The sequence below is a fragment of the Mus pahari genome, chromosome 16, assembly GCF_900095145.1.
Source record: "Mus pahari chromosome 16, PAHARI_EIJ_v1.1, whole genome shotgun sequence".
Classification (NCBI taxonomy): Eukaryota; Metazoa; Chordata; class Mammalia; order Rodentia; family Muridae; genus Mus; species Mus pahari.
The window spans coordinates 54,240,308-54,257,102 of record NC_034605.1 but is presented as its reverse complement, the minus strand read 5'-3'; the positions used below and the strand labels follow the sequence as shown (position 1 = coordinate 54,257,102).

Here is a 16,795-nt window from a genome sequence, read left to right as displayed (position 1 = left end):
TTTTTTTTTTTTAATAGAAATAGCATTTATTTAGGCCATGGGGAGGGTAGTTGAAGGGGGTAGAGAAGGAGAAAGACAGAGAGGGAGGAAGAGAGAGGGAGGGAAGGAAGGAAGGAAGGAAGGAAGGAAGGAAGGAAGGAAGGAAGGAAGGAAGGAAGGAAGGAAGGAAGAAGACAGTACAAGAACCATAGGGCTGTTAACCAAGTTACAGAATGGAGGGGTGATTAGCCCACTCACTCTTCAGGGTTTCTTTTCTTTTCTTTTTTAGGTTTTTGTTTTGCTTGGAGAGTAGGTTATGCTCCACATCCCTAGTTAGTTTGGTACTCTCTATAGCTAAGGCTGGCCTTGAATGTGAAGCAGTTCCCTTGATTCAGCTTCTCTAGTGCTGGAAATCACAGACATGTTTCACCCTGCCTGACTTCTGCTTGAGTTCTCAGGAAGCTAACGAGTTAGCCACTTCAGCCTAGAGGCTTTGAGTATGGGCAGACTGTTTTCATGGCTCCATTCAGTCAACTTGCCTGTGGCCTTGGCCGGAGAGCCTGAAGCGAGCTGAGAGGGCTGAGGTCTGAGGAAATGTAAGTCTAAAGACATCTTACTCTCATCCATTAATTTCTGTTCTTGTTTGCAAAACAAGAGAAGTGGTGACCGAAAGTAGAAAAGATGTTAAGAAATCATTGTCTGTTTAGAAGTAGGGAAATGAAATCTGTGTATCCTGAAAAACTACTGTTAAATAGTAGGTGGGCAATGCTATTAATAATGGCAGTGCTAATGTTGGTGGTATTAGTGATGACAGTGATGTTGCTGGTGATGTAAGTGAGTACTGTGGTGCTGATGATGTTAGGAATGAGGGTGGTGGTGATGTTGATGATATCTGTAATGGTGGTGATAATGCTGGTGTTCTTAGTGATGATACTGGTGATGTTAGCGATTATTGTGGTGCTGATGTTGGTGGTGTTAGGGATGAAAGTGTTGGTGATGCTGCTGGTGATGTCAGTGACCATGACAGTGTTGGGTAGTATGTAGGTTGGCAATGGTAGTGTCGATGGCTGATGTTGGACTAGCAAGATGGCGATGACACAGAAACACGAGAGTGCAGATTTTCCAGTACTTCATATGACCAGATTTTTAAAAGTAGGATGAAAAGGAAAACCCAGGAGCTGGGGAAGGGGGCAGGGAGTTTCAGTCGCTAATGTGCTTGTTGCCCAAGTACAGGGACCTAAGTTTGAGCCTCTAAAACCCAAGTGAAAATGCCAGGTGTAGCAGTACACATCTGTAACCTCGGACCTGAGAAGGCAGAGACCAGAGGATGCCTGGCCAGCCCAGTGGAGTTCCGTATCAGTGAGAGACCCTGTCTCAAAGAACGAGGCTGAGAGGGATTGAAAAAGACATCTAATACTGTTATCTAGCCTGCACATGCATACACATATATGTACATGTACAAACACACACACATACACATATACACACACACACACACACAGATGTGCACACACATGCACAAATGATCGTTTTAGCCTTCAGCCAATGGCTTTTCCTCCCTACACTTGTAAAAGATTTAGCAATTCTGAAAAAGATCTAATTTTGCTCCGATGAAGTCTCCTCTCTTTTTTTCCACCCTTTCCTAACACCTACCAGATCTGGCTTGTTTTACGATGATATTCACTGTGTGGTTATGGAGTTCCAATGAGTATCCCAGAAACAATGCTGGACTCTGGGGCGGAGCCCCATTCAAGAGAGAACACTGTAGTGTTTGCACTGTAGTATGAAGGTGGTATGATCCGAAATCCGGGGCGGTTACCCGGCACTGCACACACTTTTCAGTGCTTATACCAATGTCCCTTCCTGCGGAAGACTTCACACTGGAGTTTAATTAGGCATGCTTAATGATTTCTTTTGCCACTGGTATGGTTGTTAGTCACTGGGATCTGAGCACTCACTGGTATACTATATCGTAAGAAGTCTGTTGCAATGTAGATTAAGCCGAGAGTGATGTCAGTACTCAGATACCAGAGAAGGTCGAGACCAAGTAGAATTCTTATCTTGGAGCATGTCCATACGAGAGGCACCGGGGACTTTCAAGTAAATCTGTGGTGCGTTAGGGGTTTTCATGGAATCAAAGTTCCATGAAGTGTCTTTTCCTTCGGAACTGACAAGTTTGTATACAGGGTTTCTCAAGGAGGTTGTCTAATGGTTCAGAGAAGGTAGGTGATGTGGGACGAAGTTGTACCTGCCCTTTGATGGTGGTGGTGTGCAACATTGAAATTCATCTATCCAGCTAGACAAAGTGTGTGCTCACGTCCCTGGCACCAGGCACAACCCCCAACTGTCTGGGAAGTAGACTCACCAGAGAGTCATGCCAGCATTTGGGCGGCGCATTTAAATGCTAGTTCCGATGATCCATCTCTGTTGCCAGGCTCTGTCAAGAGTTACATCTTAATTCTCATCTCTCACTCTATTTTTACTGCTTCCTCTTCCGGGGATTGATCTGTTGCTGTCATATGTTGTTGACAGAGCCTTTCGAAGATGCCCTGAGAAACCAGCCCCTGGGCCCTGTGTTGAGCAAAGCCGCGTCTGTGGAGTGCATCAGCCCCATCGCACCCAGAGCCCCGGATGCCAGGATGCTGGAGGAGCTTAACGCTGAGCCCTGGTACCAAGGAGAGATGAGCAGGAAGGAGGCAGAGGCCCTGCTACGGGAAGATGGCGACTTCCTAGTCAGAGAGAGTACCACCAACCCCGGCTCTTTTGTCCTCACGGGCATGCGCAATGGGCAGGCCAAGCACCTGCTGCTGGTGGACCCGGAAGGCACGGTGAGACATGGGCAGGCACCTTCCATTAGGCTCATAACTACCTTCAACCATTTCTATTTACCAGGCCTTGCACGAGGCCACAGCCACACTGCCTCCTATGTTTACGGTACCTGTCTGGGACGGGAGACTTACGTGACAGGTGTTCGCGACCTGACCAATGCCCTGTGTGAGTTACGAAGCTTGGAGAGTTATCATAGTACAGGATAAAAGCTTTGGTCTTCGGGTCTTTTAAGATAAAGAAATCTAGCCTGGAGCAATGGCTCATCACTTTAGAGTACTTACTTATTGCTGATACGGGGGACCTGGGTTTGGTTCCCAGCAGCCGCATTTGGTGACTTACAACCTCCTCTAACACCCACTTCAGGGAATTCAGTGTTCTCCACAGGCACCCCTGCTCATGAGCACATAATCAAAAGTTTAAAGAGAAACCTTTTGTTGAAAGATAATGGATAGTGGAGCGGTGGCGATGGCTCAGTGGGTAAAGAGCTCGCCGAGGATGTTAGCTACTTTTCTGTTGCTGTGATAAGGCACTAAAATCAAAATCAACTGGAGGGAGGTGTGTTTTGTTTTGGTTCACAGTTTGAGAGAAAGAGAGAGAGAGAGAGAGAGAGAGAGAGAGAGAGAGAGAGAGAGAGAGAGAGAGAGAGAGAGAGAGAGAGAACAATGATGGGGATGCCGTGGTGGTAGGAATGTGAAGCTTTGCTGGTCACACTTTGTCTGCATATCAGGACCAGGAGTGAACTGGAAGTGATATGAGGCTATACACCCTCAACAGCCCACCCCCTGCGATGGGCTTCCTCGGAAACGATGCACTGTCCAATGGTTCCCCAAAGAGCATCACCGAATATTCAAATACATGAGCCCATGCAGGACATTTTTTTTTTTCATTCAAGCCCTTACTCCATTACAAACATGAAGATCAGAGTTTGAATCTCTAGGATCCACATAAAAGCCAGGCATGGTAGTGTCTACTCCTAACGCCCTCACAGTGAGATGGGAGAACATCTTAGTCAGGGTTTCTATTACTCTGATGAAACACCATGACCAAAAGCTGCTTGGGGAGGGAAGGGTTTATTAGACTTGGTCTTCCATATCGCTGTTCATCACCAAAGGAAATAGGGACAGGAACTCAAACAGGGCAGGAACCTGGAAGCAGGAGCTGATGCAGAGGCCATGGAGGGGTGCTGCTTATTGGCTTCCTTCTTATAGAACCCAGGACCACCAGTCCAAGGACAGCCCTACCCACAATGGACTGGGCCTTCCCCTATCAATCACTAATTAAGAAAATTACCTAACAGGTTTGCCTACAGCCTGTTGTTATGGAGGTCTTTTCTTAATTGAGGTTCCCTCCTGTCAGATAGCATTAGCTCGTGTCAAGTTAACATTTAGCTATCCAGAACAGAGGCAGAGGGCAGATACTCCCCTGAAGCTAGTTTGACGTATATAACTGTGAACAATGAGAAACCTCTACAAGAGTCTCAGACAAGGCAGAAGATGAAGGCCATCACTCAAGGTGGTCCTCTAGCGCTCTCTCTCTCTCTCTCTCTCTCTCTCTCTCTCTCTCTCCCCTTGTCCATCCCACCCCCACATTCAGAGAGAGAGAGAGAGACAGAAACAGAGAGACAGAGAGAGACAGAGAGACTATAAAGAGACAAGGGAACTTTGACCTTACCATATGGACACTTAAAAAGTTATCCATGTTTTATATCCTATGGAAAATGACCTCCATTTGGAACTGAAACCCAAAGTACAAAACTACAAAGATAGCTGTGAAACAGAGATTTATAAAAATGGCACTTTTGCACTTCTGAGGACTGGAGAGATGGCTCAGTGGTTAAGAGTGTTTGTTGCTCTTGCAAAGGTCACGAGTTCAGTTCCTAGTACCCATATCAAGATGTTATCAGTTACAGATAACTACCTGTAATTCTAGCTTCAGGGGACTTGACATGCTCTTCTGTCCCCAAAGGCACTTGCACACAAACACACATGCGCACCCTATCAATGACTACCACACCCTTCCTTCCTAAAGTATTCAGTGACCACAGAAGTTAAAAGTCTGCTGGGTTTTCAATATGTATCCCAAATGTTTCCCAAAGTGGAATCTCTAGGCTTTCCTAGAGGCTATAAAGAATGCTGGGCAGCAGGCAACTGTCCCCATCAATTAGCCCCGCGTTTTGCAGGTCACTGAGACACACAGCCTTCAGACGCCGAGTTGATGATACAATTCTGTCCAAGTAATTCTGTGGGTTTGTCTGGCTTGTCTACCTGCCAATCAATAAGAGTATTTGACTTCACCCTGGGCAGAGTCCAATAATTGCTAAGTTCAGTAAGTGCAATTTAATCAACTTAGCCATTGAGCAAATGCCAGGATTGTTACTTTAAAACCTCTCGTCCAGTGAAAACAAAAGGAGGAAGGTTAGAATTACTTAGCAGGATTAGACCAGTGATGGATGGGCAGGAAGGGAACCAGAGTGTTTGGCCGGACTGCGTGTTTGGGCCACAGAGGAGGGTAGGGGTCAGTATTCTTGAATCTGCTGAGACTTGCTTTGTGTCAGAGTATGTGGTGAGTTTTGGAGAAAGTTCCATGAGGTAATGAGAAGGAGGCGTATTCTCTGTCTTTGGGTGAAATGCTCTGGAAATTAAATATGTTAGATCCATTTTACTTATGACATCATTTAGCTCCAGAGTTTCTCTGTTTAGTTTTAGTCTGGATGACCTGCCTATGGGCAAGGGGTGGGTATTGAAGTTTCCCACAGTCATCCTCTGAGGTTCAGTAACATGTGATTTTAACTGTAGTAGTTAAAGTGCTGTAGTAGTTTCTTTTATGAACTTGGGTACCCTCGCATTTGGTGCACAAATGTTTAGAATTACGTATTTTCTTGGTGGATTTTTCTCTGATGAGTATATAGTCTCCCTGTCTCTTTAGATTAGTTTTGGTTTGAAATGGATTTTGTCAGATAAAAATGGTTACACCGGCTTGTTTCTTCAGACTGTTTACTTGAAAGATCTTTTTGTAACCCTTTTCTCTGAGGTGATGTCTATCCTTGATGTTAGGGTGTGCACCCGAAGGATGGGTCCTGTTTCCATAACTAATATGTTACTCTGTCTTTTTATTGGGATAGCGAGACCGTTGATATTGGGAGTTATCATTGAGCAGTGTTTACTGATTCCTGCTATTTTGTTGTGGTGGTGTGGGTCCCACCCCCTTTTAATTAGCTGGCCTGAGGTTATTTGTTCTTTGTGTTTTCTTGAGTGTAGTTGAAGTTTTTCTATAGAGCTCGATTTGCAGAGAGATACTACTTAAATTTGATTTAGCACGGAATATTTTTTTTTCTCCATCTATTATGATGGAAAGTTTTGCTGGGTATAGTAGTTTGGTCTGGCACCTGTGCTTTCTTAGAATCTGCAGTACATCTATCTAGGCCATTCTAGCTTTAGACTCTCATTGAAAAGTCAGGTGCTATTTCAATAGGTCTGCCTTTATATATTACTTGTTTTTTTTTTCCCTCCTTGCAGCTTTAAATATTCTTTCTTTGTTCTATTTGTTTAGTGTTTTGATTATTATGTGTCACGATGAATTTATTTTCTGTTCAGTCTATTTGGTGTTCTGTATGCATCTTGTACCTTCATAGGCACTGAAGTAGGTATTCAACAGGCACTGAGTGGATGCTTGATCCACATGGCTTTTATAGATTATGAACTGAGAGTCCAAGGAATTCAGGGAGCAGGAAGGGAATCTCTGCAAACATCAGGGCTGGCAGAGTAGCCATCTGAGAGAGGCCAGAAGGAAAGTCAGTTCAGCCTGACTTAGTTAGCTGGTTCAGACGTTCTAGAGCATGATCCGGGACAGTTTATTTCAGCCACGTTTAAGCATAGCACAACTTCAGAGAAAGAGTTTCCTGATGGCAGTTAACCAAGTCCTGTATGTACAGTGACATTGAAACTCTTCACAAAGTACATACAGCCTCTGCCAGAAAGATGGGTTCTGTTGATTCCAAAATGCCTGTGGAATCAGGATTGGCCTGGCCCTAAGATAACGCAGAAGTCACCTGGGCTGATGTAATAAAGAACAAGTGAATCTCCCCTAAGGATGGGTTCTCTAGGTGAGAAGCAATGCTCAAGATATTGAGGGGTGAGTTTGGGATAAATAAAGACGATCTTTTAGGGGATTAGGGTGGGGCTTGGCCCCACAGATAGCAAAGATTACCAGGTTATGAAGTACACCCATCCCCAGCTCTCTGGGTGGAAACCAGGTAAATATCTCTTTTCTCTGGTTTCTATAGTACTAATCTGTATGTAAATATCTCTTTTCTCTGGTTTCTATAGTACTAATCGGATCCCATGCCCACTACAGCTGTGTGAGTGTGCATCTGTGATGCTGCTAATGTTGAACTATAGTGAATTTTTACAGGTATAAAACCACAAACAAGCTTACCTAAATAGAAGCATCCCAGAGTTTCCCCCNCCCCCCCCACCCCCGTGCTTCCACACACACCCCTCTGCCCCCCCAGGCCTTGCAGCAATTCAGTTGTGGTTATCAAAAAGAAAACAGCAGGAGAAGCTCTTCAAGAATTCTGTGAGGGTATAAATATTTCGCTTGAAGACTGGTATTTAAAACATGGAGTGTTGAGAAAAAAAAAAAAGTCTAGCTGAGCATGCCGTTGCGTAGAACAAAGATGATTAAATGTTTTCGAGAAGTCTTTATACACCAAAGAATTATCTTAAAAGACATGCTCTGTGTCTTCGACATCTACAGGCAAGAGCAGAGAATAGTGAATTAATGCATGCATCCTTGTGCCCAGCTTTCTTTATCTACTATTACACAATCCAGAATTCCCTGCCTAGGGAATAGTGCTGCCCACAGTGGGTGGGTCTGCCTACATCAATTATCATAATCAAGATAATCACCCATGGACATGCCCACAGGCTAACCTGATCTAGATAATACCTTATTCAAACTCTCATCCCAGGTGACTGACGTATCAGATTAGCAATTAAAACCAACCCGCATACCCTACTAACAATAGTGTATTATATTTTCCCAAGCAAAGCTGTACAGGGTGTACAGGAACCAACCGGGGAAGTGGAATTGTGATCCCTGCCATCACTTAGTTGTCACTCTGGAGTGAAATTTGCAGGGCCATCAAGGATGCTCCTTAGCTCCTACCCACTGGTTACTATTCTCTGGGGGTGGGGAGGATGGAGGAGCTTTTAGGTGGATCTGATTATCCGGTTTAATTGATCCTACAGAGGATAGCTTTAGCTGCAAAAGAGATGGAAATGAAAGACTTAATTAAAAATGCAAAGTTGCCTTCTTGCTGCGAGGACACTGAAATAGACGCTGAACACGTTCTCTTCAATATTTATTCTTCTGATTTTCATGGTAATTGGCTGGTCCCTGACTATAAAGGGGGAAGCTTGGCAAGTTAGATGAGAGAGAGAGAGAGAGAGAGAGAGAGAGAGAGAGAGAGAGAGAGAGAAGAGAAACCGGTTTGAGTCTAAATTTATTCTGGCGTCTAGCAGCCTCTGGGCTCTCCCACTGTGCACTGAGGTCACTGGGAAGCCAGAGGGGAAGCCACCCCTCCAGGAGCCTCTGTGGTGGGTGGGGAGCTGAAGAAAGTACTCTAAAGGCCTCCCTCCGAGGGAGAGGCCTCGGAGGTGGATCTTTCGGTGCCCAAATCATTGTCAGCCCGCGTATGTCTAAAACTATCCTCCCAAGTCATTCGAAGCTGATTCCTCCTTCTGGCCCAGCATGGCCGGTGAGGTGGGAGAAACCACCAACAGTCAAGTGTCCAGGTCCTCTGTGGGCTTGACTCACGGAGCCTTCAGCTGTTGGCTTTCGGAGCTTTTACTTACTAACTGTAAACAATGGCATCACTTCCGCAGTCACGAGGTCTTTCTGTGTCTCCTCTTGTTCTCCAACCCATGAGCTATGCCTCCTGTGCATGCTCTCCTCCTGCCGGCACCCCAGTTGGGCTGCCCCTATAACATGGCACCTCTCTTACCTTTATTTTGTACTGGTTTCCCAGGAAGGAAGAAGGGTAGGAAGGAATTAAGGGAGGGGAGGAGTATTTAAAATAATTTTGTGATATATTCTTGTTTGACCCCTTGTCGTTTTTTGCTTATAAATACCATTAGTGTATGTCTCCACCATTAAGAACACTAAAAAGAAACTTACTGGAAAGCTGCAGGAGTAACAACTTATTTTCCCTCAAGTTTCTGCTGCTTTGGAGGTTTCTTGACAGCCTTATCAACTTTCTCTCTCTCTCTCTCTCTCTCTCGCATATAAGCATATGTTCATATGTTCATATACTTTGCAAAATTGCATATTTAATTTCTAAAAGAGTTTGTCACCCCTTGAATAATTTTTTTTTCATACATTTGTCTTAGTGGATGTAGTAAGTCTTTTGTTTTTGTTTTATGTGAATTGGATTTCCTCCTGTTCTCTGACTTGTCTTCTGAGTTGGAATTGGTTTGTTCCCTTCGTGCTGTGGTGTTTTAGGCTATGCTCCTGGTGGTGTCTAGAAATAGGATGCTGTATTAGGTTCCATGAGGATGCTCTCTCTCTCTCTCTCTCTCTCTCTCTCTCTCTCTCTCTCTCTCTCTCGTATCTATCTGAACATCAAGGAAAAACAGGGAGAGAGAGGAGAGAGAGGGGGAGCCAGGGAAAGAGGGGGAGAGGGAGAAAAAAGGAGGAGAGAGGAAGAGAGGGGAAAGGTGGGGAGAGGGAAGAAGGGAGAGAAGGGGAGAGAGGGAGGGGGAAGAGGGCAAAGGGCAGAGAAAGGGGGAGGGAGAGAAGGGGAATAAGGGAGAGAGAAGGAGAGAAGGGTTAGGGGGAGAGAGAGAGGAGGAGGGGAAGGAGATAGGGGAGGGAGGGAGAGAGGGAAGGAGGGAGGGAGGGACGAAGGAGGGAGGGAGGGAGGGAGGGAGGGAGGGAGGGAGAACAACCTCCTGGAGTAGAGCCTCTGACTCCAGAAGGGGGAAGAGACAGATATCTCAGTGCCTCCCAGAAGTGCCTTACCTGGGGTCACTGCTGTTCTATGCAGACCACTTGTTTCATTGCCTGATACTCACTTCTCCTCTGAAGGTGTAGACAAACAAAGAGGATTGTGTGGGGCACTGGAGCTGTGTGTTCTGTGTCTACAACCCAACCACCCCTAGGAACTAGCAGTGGATGGGACCCTAGATCTAGAAGGAAGGGGAGACAGGACTGAAGTAGGGCAGCAGAGGTCTCCATGCAGACCAGAGAAGGCCCTGAGGTTCTGGGTGGAGAACCTCTGAGACAGTGTCCATCACACTGAGGAAGTCTGTGCACTTCCACTGCTAGGAAGCCCAGGTTAGGAGTGGCCTCTGCACTCAAGTCTATCAATCACTGGGACATGCCACCAAGCCACAAAGTAAGGCACATGCTTGCCTGGATCCCTCTGTCCACTATCATGTGTCCTGGCAGGATTAGCTCCCCTGCCAGCAGTGTTAGGCATTTTCTTCCCAATTTCTGGGCTTCCCAGGCACTGTCAGGTGCTTGGCCAACATTGAAGTTAGGCAAGTCCCTGCCTGGGTACACCTATGGAGGCCCAGTTCTGACTAGACTGTGTCATCCTTGCTGTGGGCGGCTGGGACCGGTCTCTCTGCCTGGCACAATGGCTTTCTGGGCTATGGCTATCACTAGGACCTATGTTTAGATCACTGCCCAGGAAGGTAGAAAGTGCCACTCTCTGTGATTGTGTCAAGTCACCGTCGGCTCTGGATTGGTAGGACTCCCTTGTCAGGGAAGGTCCTGGGTGGGAAGGACCGTGTGGTAGTCCTCTTTGGGGGAAATCTGTGGCGCTCCTGGAGTGCTATGGGTTTGCCCCTCTCAGCTTCTTCCTGGGCTAGCATCCATATAGAGTGACGGAGCTGTTGTCCAGGACCCAAAATCTTCCCAGGCTCTACAAACCATGCCTAAGGAACCCTCCCCCTGGAAACTGTCAAGGTCCCTAACATTGCATGCTTGTGACCGCAAGGGGGCGATAAACGCACAATTTCTACCTCGCGGATGCCGGAGCGGTGCCTCACCTGGGAGCCATTTTAGACAGGCGGGCATCCTGCCTTGACGTTGTTCTCCAGGAGAGCTCGCCTGCAGGAAGAGGCCATCTTCCTCTTCTCCAGCTTGACTCTGACCTTGTGGGATCTCACAGAGGTGCAGGGATGGTGGTGTTCCCCGTGGGCCTTCCTCTGTGCATGAGTCAGATGCTGGGATCATTGACACAGATTTGGAGACCCCGTGGGTAGCCGCGTCTGCTTCCCTCTGTTCACAGAACTTAAGGTTCCTTCTGCCGCGGGTCAGATAGCCCCCGACTCCAGAGGCCTTGAAGAGACAGCACGCCTTCTAAGATCTTCTGGGCTCCCAGAGGTGGGGTGAGGTCTGAAGTAGGGTTTTGTGGGAGACAGCAAGAGCTGCCAAGTTATTTTCTTGGCATAAGAAGCTGGTCTTTTCCCCAGCCACAGAGCTCCTGAGATAATAGTTTTTCAAGGTGGAACTGCCTGTGTCAGGATCCTTTATGGTCAGTTGGGACTTAGAAAAAAACATCTGTACTAAGAATGTACTAAGGGTCTTCTTGCCCTTGTCCTTCAGACTGAGCAGGGGAATAGCTATGTCCACAGCACTGTAAATGTTAGAGAGAACAGAGTGCTGAGAGGGAGAGGGAGAGGGACAGGGACAGGGAGCACACATTGGTTCAGAGGCAGAAGGATAGGGGTCATGAAGAGAGAACCTTCAAAGCCCTTAAGGCCATATAACATGAAGGAGTCCTGAGAGAAGGGTCCCTTAGTCCCTAAGGACAACTGGGGCTTCTGACCCTTACAGGATTTCAGTGTGGGGCACAAAGCCAAGCTCTCCAGACCACAACCTACCCTGGTGTGGTCTGCATGGCAGGCACCAGAAGGCACTAGAGAGAAAGGAAGATGTAGTTCAAGGTGGCCCTTGGTCCAGAGACCAGGGAGTTGTTCTTGCTCACAGCTGCAGTGGAAGGGAGAGAAATGAGGTCCCTACAAGAGCCGTGAGGTCACAGGTCACCGTTTGTCACTTTCTGTCCCAGAAAGAGAGCTGCCAGGGGCGGTAGTAGAGGGGTGGGGAGGGGAGGGGTGAGGTGGTGGTAGGAGGGGGTGGGTTAGGGGTAGAGTGGTGGTGGGAGAGAATGGGCTAGTGGAGGGGTGGAGAACAGCAGGGGGGGGGGAGGGGGCAGCCTCTGGCCTGTAATCTAACAAGAGATCTGGAGGTTGTTTGGAATCTATGGTGGGATGTATGTATATTGTGCAAATGGTGAATCATTTTACAAATAAGGGGTTTGAATTTCTCTGGATTTGGATATCCGTAGTGGTGGGTCTTGGAACCAATTGTTGGTAGACAGCAAGAGACCACTGTACTTCCCATATGGTGCCCTCCCTCTCTCCCTCCCTCTATCCGTGTGTGTGTGTGTGTGTGTGTGTGTGTGTGTGTGTGCGTGTGTGTGTGTGTGTGTGTGTCTCCCAACTTCAAATGCTAGTCTTTATCAGTACCTTCTTGACTTGAACTTTGCTCCCACCTCCTCGGAAGGTCTCTGAGTCAGAAGCTCCTTCTGTTGAACAGAATTGAAGGTTGGTACAATGTCTTATTTCTCCCAGTTCTCTGCCTTTCTGAGGCCTCGTCATGGAGGCCTTGAGCCAGTCTCCTAATAGAGCCCGTCTGAAGGGCACTCTCCTGTCAGCTTCCGCTCTGCAAATCTGCGATCATTTCTTTCATCTAACACCATAGTTGCCTACATTTCCTCCTAAATTATCTTCTAAGAGTTTCATGATTTTCTGGTCTCCGTTTAATACACTTGAGTCAATGTTTGAAGGGATATAAGGTCTTTATTTTTTTCCCCACACAGATGCCCAATTATTCCAGGGTTATCTGTTAAAAGCACGGTTTTCTTCAGTCCATGACTTTATCTCTCATTAAACGTTAGTAAGCATTATCTGATGGTCTATTTCTGGCTCGTTACTCTGGTCCAGGTGCACCTGTCTGTCCTTCCACTAACACCTCAGTGTCTTGATGCCTGCAGTCAAGTTTTCCATATTTCTCTACTTTCTGGGTCCAGCACTGTAGCATGGAACCAACCCTGTTCTCTTTCAGTGCTTTGGTGACTAACTCTGAATCTTTTTCTTCTCTTAATAAACTTTAGAAAAAAATTATTAATAGCAACAAGTCAGTTTCATACATTGTTTATACTTTGCTAATCTTATACCTAAATATTTCATTTAATTCTTAAGTATTCTATTTTTTTTAATGTTACAATAATTGGTTGGCATTCTGTTTCAAATTTTATGTGGCCAATGCTAGTGTATAAGAAAGTGATTAACTTAACATTTTTATTTACTTACTGTTATTAGGGGTGTGTGTGTGTGTGTGTGTGCGCGCACGTGCGCGCGCGCGTGCGTGTGTAAGAGCGCATGCATGCAATAATGCACGTGTGCAGGTCAGAGGACAGCTTTGAGAAGTTGGTTTTCTACTCCCGTCCTCACATGGGCTTCAGTCCCCCTTACCCACTGAGGCATCTCACTGGCCTGTGATAGGCTTTTGCATATTAGCTTCAGATGTTGGAAAGTTATTTTCATTGTGTATTAGATCGAGAGTAATTTTCATTGTTGGCTTCTTTATCATGGTTATGCAGGAGTCCGTAGACAAAGGCCATTTTATTTTCCTTCCAGACCTGTGTTTTATTGCATTTTCCTTGTCTTCATTAGCTGGGACTTCCTTTCTGTTGTCCCAGTGTGGCCACAGAGAGAAGGACTGAGGTAGGCAGCGCCCACAGGGCAGTGGGACTGAAACGTCAAAGATTGCCTCGGAGGGACGGGTAGGTGATGCTGACTGAACTGACCAGCTACTGTCAGTGACCAGGGTCTGCACCGAGATCACCTCTGAAGCATGGTGAGCCCTCCCTCAGGTCCAGGAAACCTCGTCCTCCCTTGCCTTTCTGGATCAAGTCAGAGGTTCTAGATAGCTCTACTGCAGCGAGGTCTTTCGTTTCTGCCCCACGACACCCGCTTAACCTCTCTTTCCTTTTGTCCTCACAGATTCGGACGAAGGACAGGGTCTTTGACAGCATCAGCCACCTCATCAATTACCACCTCGAGAGCAGCCTGCCCATTGTCTCTGCCGGGAGTGAGCTTTGTCTCCAGCAACCAGTGGAGAGGAAACCCTGAGCTTGCCCTGCGCCCCAGCCCCCATACCTTACGCCAGGTCAGGAGGACCTGGGCTCTGCCGCTCTCAGCCTATGGAAACGGGGGCAACTGTCTGTGGGCCCATTACCTTTAAAAGCCCCCCAGGGAGGTTTCCTTCAAGTTCAAATTTCATAAATGTGTTCACACGATTCAGACATGCTTATTAGAAGTGTACATACCCACACATCCTGTACAAATGGCCCCGATATTTATATTTTTTAAGACTAAGAGAGATGTGAGAGACTAGTGCTCTATGCTGTGTGTTTTTAGGGAGAGGCAGGTTCGGCTGTAGTTGTTCCGGGAAAAATATTAACTAACCTGTTCTACTGGGAAATTTTGCTAGGAAGTTGTTCTTAGGTAATAAGCACAATTCAAGGCGAATGCAGGTGAGCTGGCAGCTCCTGGACAAACAGAATTGTGAGAGAATATGGCAGCATGCTGCCCAAACATCTGCCCCTGCTGATAGAGCTTTGTGTGAGTGCTGGTTCCAGTCTGCAGCTCGGCTCATGGTTGGCAGTGTCTCCTCCGGGGTGGTGGTACCTCCCCCAGCCCTGGCTTGCTGGGTGCTGCCAGGGAATGCCCTGAATTGACATTGTGTGAGTGGGTTTTCTGCCACAGGATGACCCACTGAATCCCCCACTCCAAAGTAGATGGTACTCTGGCTTGTTTGGGTCATGTTTCAGCATGGGGAACCTTTAACTTCAAGCGTGTGTGTGTGTGTGTGTGTGTGTGTGTGTGNAGAGAGAGAGAGAGAGAGAGAGAGAGAGAGAGGTACAGAATAAGACTTAACATGTCTGATTGGCAAATGCTTCCTTGTCAGCCTGCTGATGATGTGAATGTCTGAGGAAGTAGAATTGTGCATATTCCTGGTCTGTAGGTCCTTCAAGCCAATGTGACCATCACAGGCTTTGTATGGAAGGTGCCAGTGAAGTGGCCTCCCACCTACCTCTCGTAGTCAGTAGAACAAAAAAAAAAAAAAAAAAAAAACCCTTTAAAAAAAAAATTTTTTTTTTTTTTTTTTGGTTCGAGACAGGGGGGGTGTTACTTTGTACATGGAGAGCAAAATGTATCCAAGGTTAGGATAACAGTACCAGCTCAAAAAAAAAAAAAAAAAAAAAAAAAATGTGTAAGAGCCTCACAAGGCCCATGCCAGCTTCTGCCCAGAATTGAGCTTTGGAGATGCGAGCACGTGCACATGTGTGTGCACGCGCGCGCACACACACACACATACACACACACACATTGGCTGTTCTTCCCAGGCCCGTGTGCACTCAACTCCACGCTCCAGTCTTTGGGAGCAGCTGGAGTTAGGGGTGATGAGCCTTCTTGTCACCCCTCTGTGTTTTCTCAGTAGCCCCATGAAAAGGAACCACGCTCGTGGCCCTCTGTCTTCTCTCTCTGCAGTCTCAGAAGCTATTGTCTCATGGTGGGTCATACTCTGGGTTTCATAGCTGGCTACGTCTATGACTCCTAAAAAAACATGTGGGCAGTAATTGCCCTGTGACTTAACAACCACGAGCAGCCGGTGCATTTGGTGGTTGGTACTTCCTCATAGGTCAGCAACCTGGGTGTTGGTCCCTGTGAGACTCCGTGTGGTAGCACCCATGACTAGTGTAGCAGGACTCTATACGTTTTAGGGTTGTGCGAATGAAAAACTGGATGTTTTTAAGAGGAAGGAATTAAGTCTCTCTCTCTGTGTGTGTTTGTGGGTGTGTATTGTGGGTGGGTGGGTGGAGAGAGATAAAGAGAGGGGGGACAGAGATAGAGGGGGGCTCAGTGGTTAAGAGCACTGGCTGCTTTTCCAAAGTACTCAAGTTCAATTTTCTGAGCCTACATGGGCAGTTCACAGCTGTCTGTAACTCAAGTCCCAGGAATCTGCCCTCTTCTGGTCTCCGTGGACACCAAGTAGGCACATCATGCACTTACACACTTGCAAGCAAAACTCCCATACATATACACATACATAAATAATATTTTTAAAGAGTATAATTAAGAGGAGACTAAATGTTGGGCCAATCGGGGTTCGGCATGGCTCTGATTGTGTGAACCCCGCTTTTGCTGCCCTGTAGTCAATTGGGTGCTAACAGGAGAGGCTGGGAAGGGAAGATCCTGGGGGCTCAGTAGAAGATCTCTTGGTAGTTTTTAACCCTTTGAGTGCCCAGTGGATCGAAGCTAGCAGCATGTCAGTCTTCTAGCATCAACTCTCGGGATCCTGCCGTTTCCTGAGTGGTGTCCGTCGGGGACAGATGCTACATGGATGAAGCCACAGAGATGAATAGATATGCTGCTTGCTCCTAGTTCAGGCTCTTGCCTTGTGACCACATACGTCAGTGTTGAGGTACCCCAAGAGTCACCCTGTCCTCTGTCCCCCAAGAGGCTGTGCCCTGTGCACACATATACAGGTCCTGCTGCTCCTGTGTGTGACTGTAATGTAGATAGAAAAACATATGAAATTATCCAATCTTGAATTCCCCATTTGTGCACTGCTAGAATTGCTTCTTTTCAAGTCACTAGCAAAGTGTCACAGACCATGAGCACCTCAGCATTTGCCTGACTTCATTTCCCTCTCCAGGGAAGTTTAAAAGAAATTTTTTTTAAAAAGGAGTATTTAGAAATGAATTCTCTGACGTCAGTGTTGAGTTTGAGGGTAACAGGATTTATAGGAATTAATATTTCTCTTAATTCAAAAAATGTAGTTATTGTTCCAGATTAAAGGGCAGGAGTTGTACTTAGGGAAATCTTTTAGACACAGGGCAGACTTCAGC

General features: G+C 46.6%; 1 protein-coding gene across 1 annotated transcript in view; it reads left to right on the top strand.

The window, feature by feature from the left end:
* Positions 1-15,010, top strand: part of Shc3 (SHC adaptor protein 3) — a 137,129-nt gene extending 122,119 nt beyond the window's left edge. The window contains exons 11-12 of the mRNA XM_021215436.2: positions 2,512-2,807; positions 13,884-15,010. Of these exons, the coding sequence (XP_021071095.1) occupies positions 2,512-2,807; positions 13,884-14,012 (425 nt within the window). The 3' untranslated portion in view covers positions 14,013-15,010. The remainder of the gene's footprint in view (positions 1-2,511; positions 2,808-13,883) is intronic.
* The last annotated feature ends 1,785 nt before the right edge of the window (positions 15,011-16,795 follow it).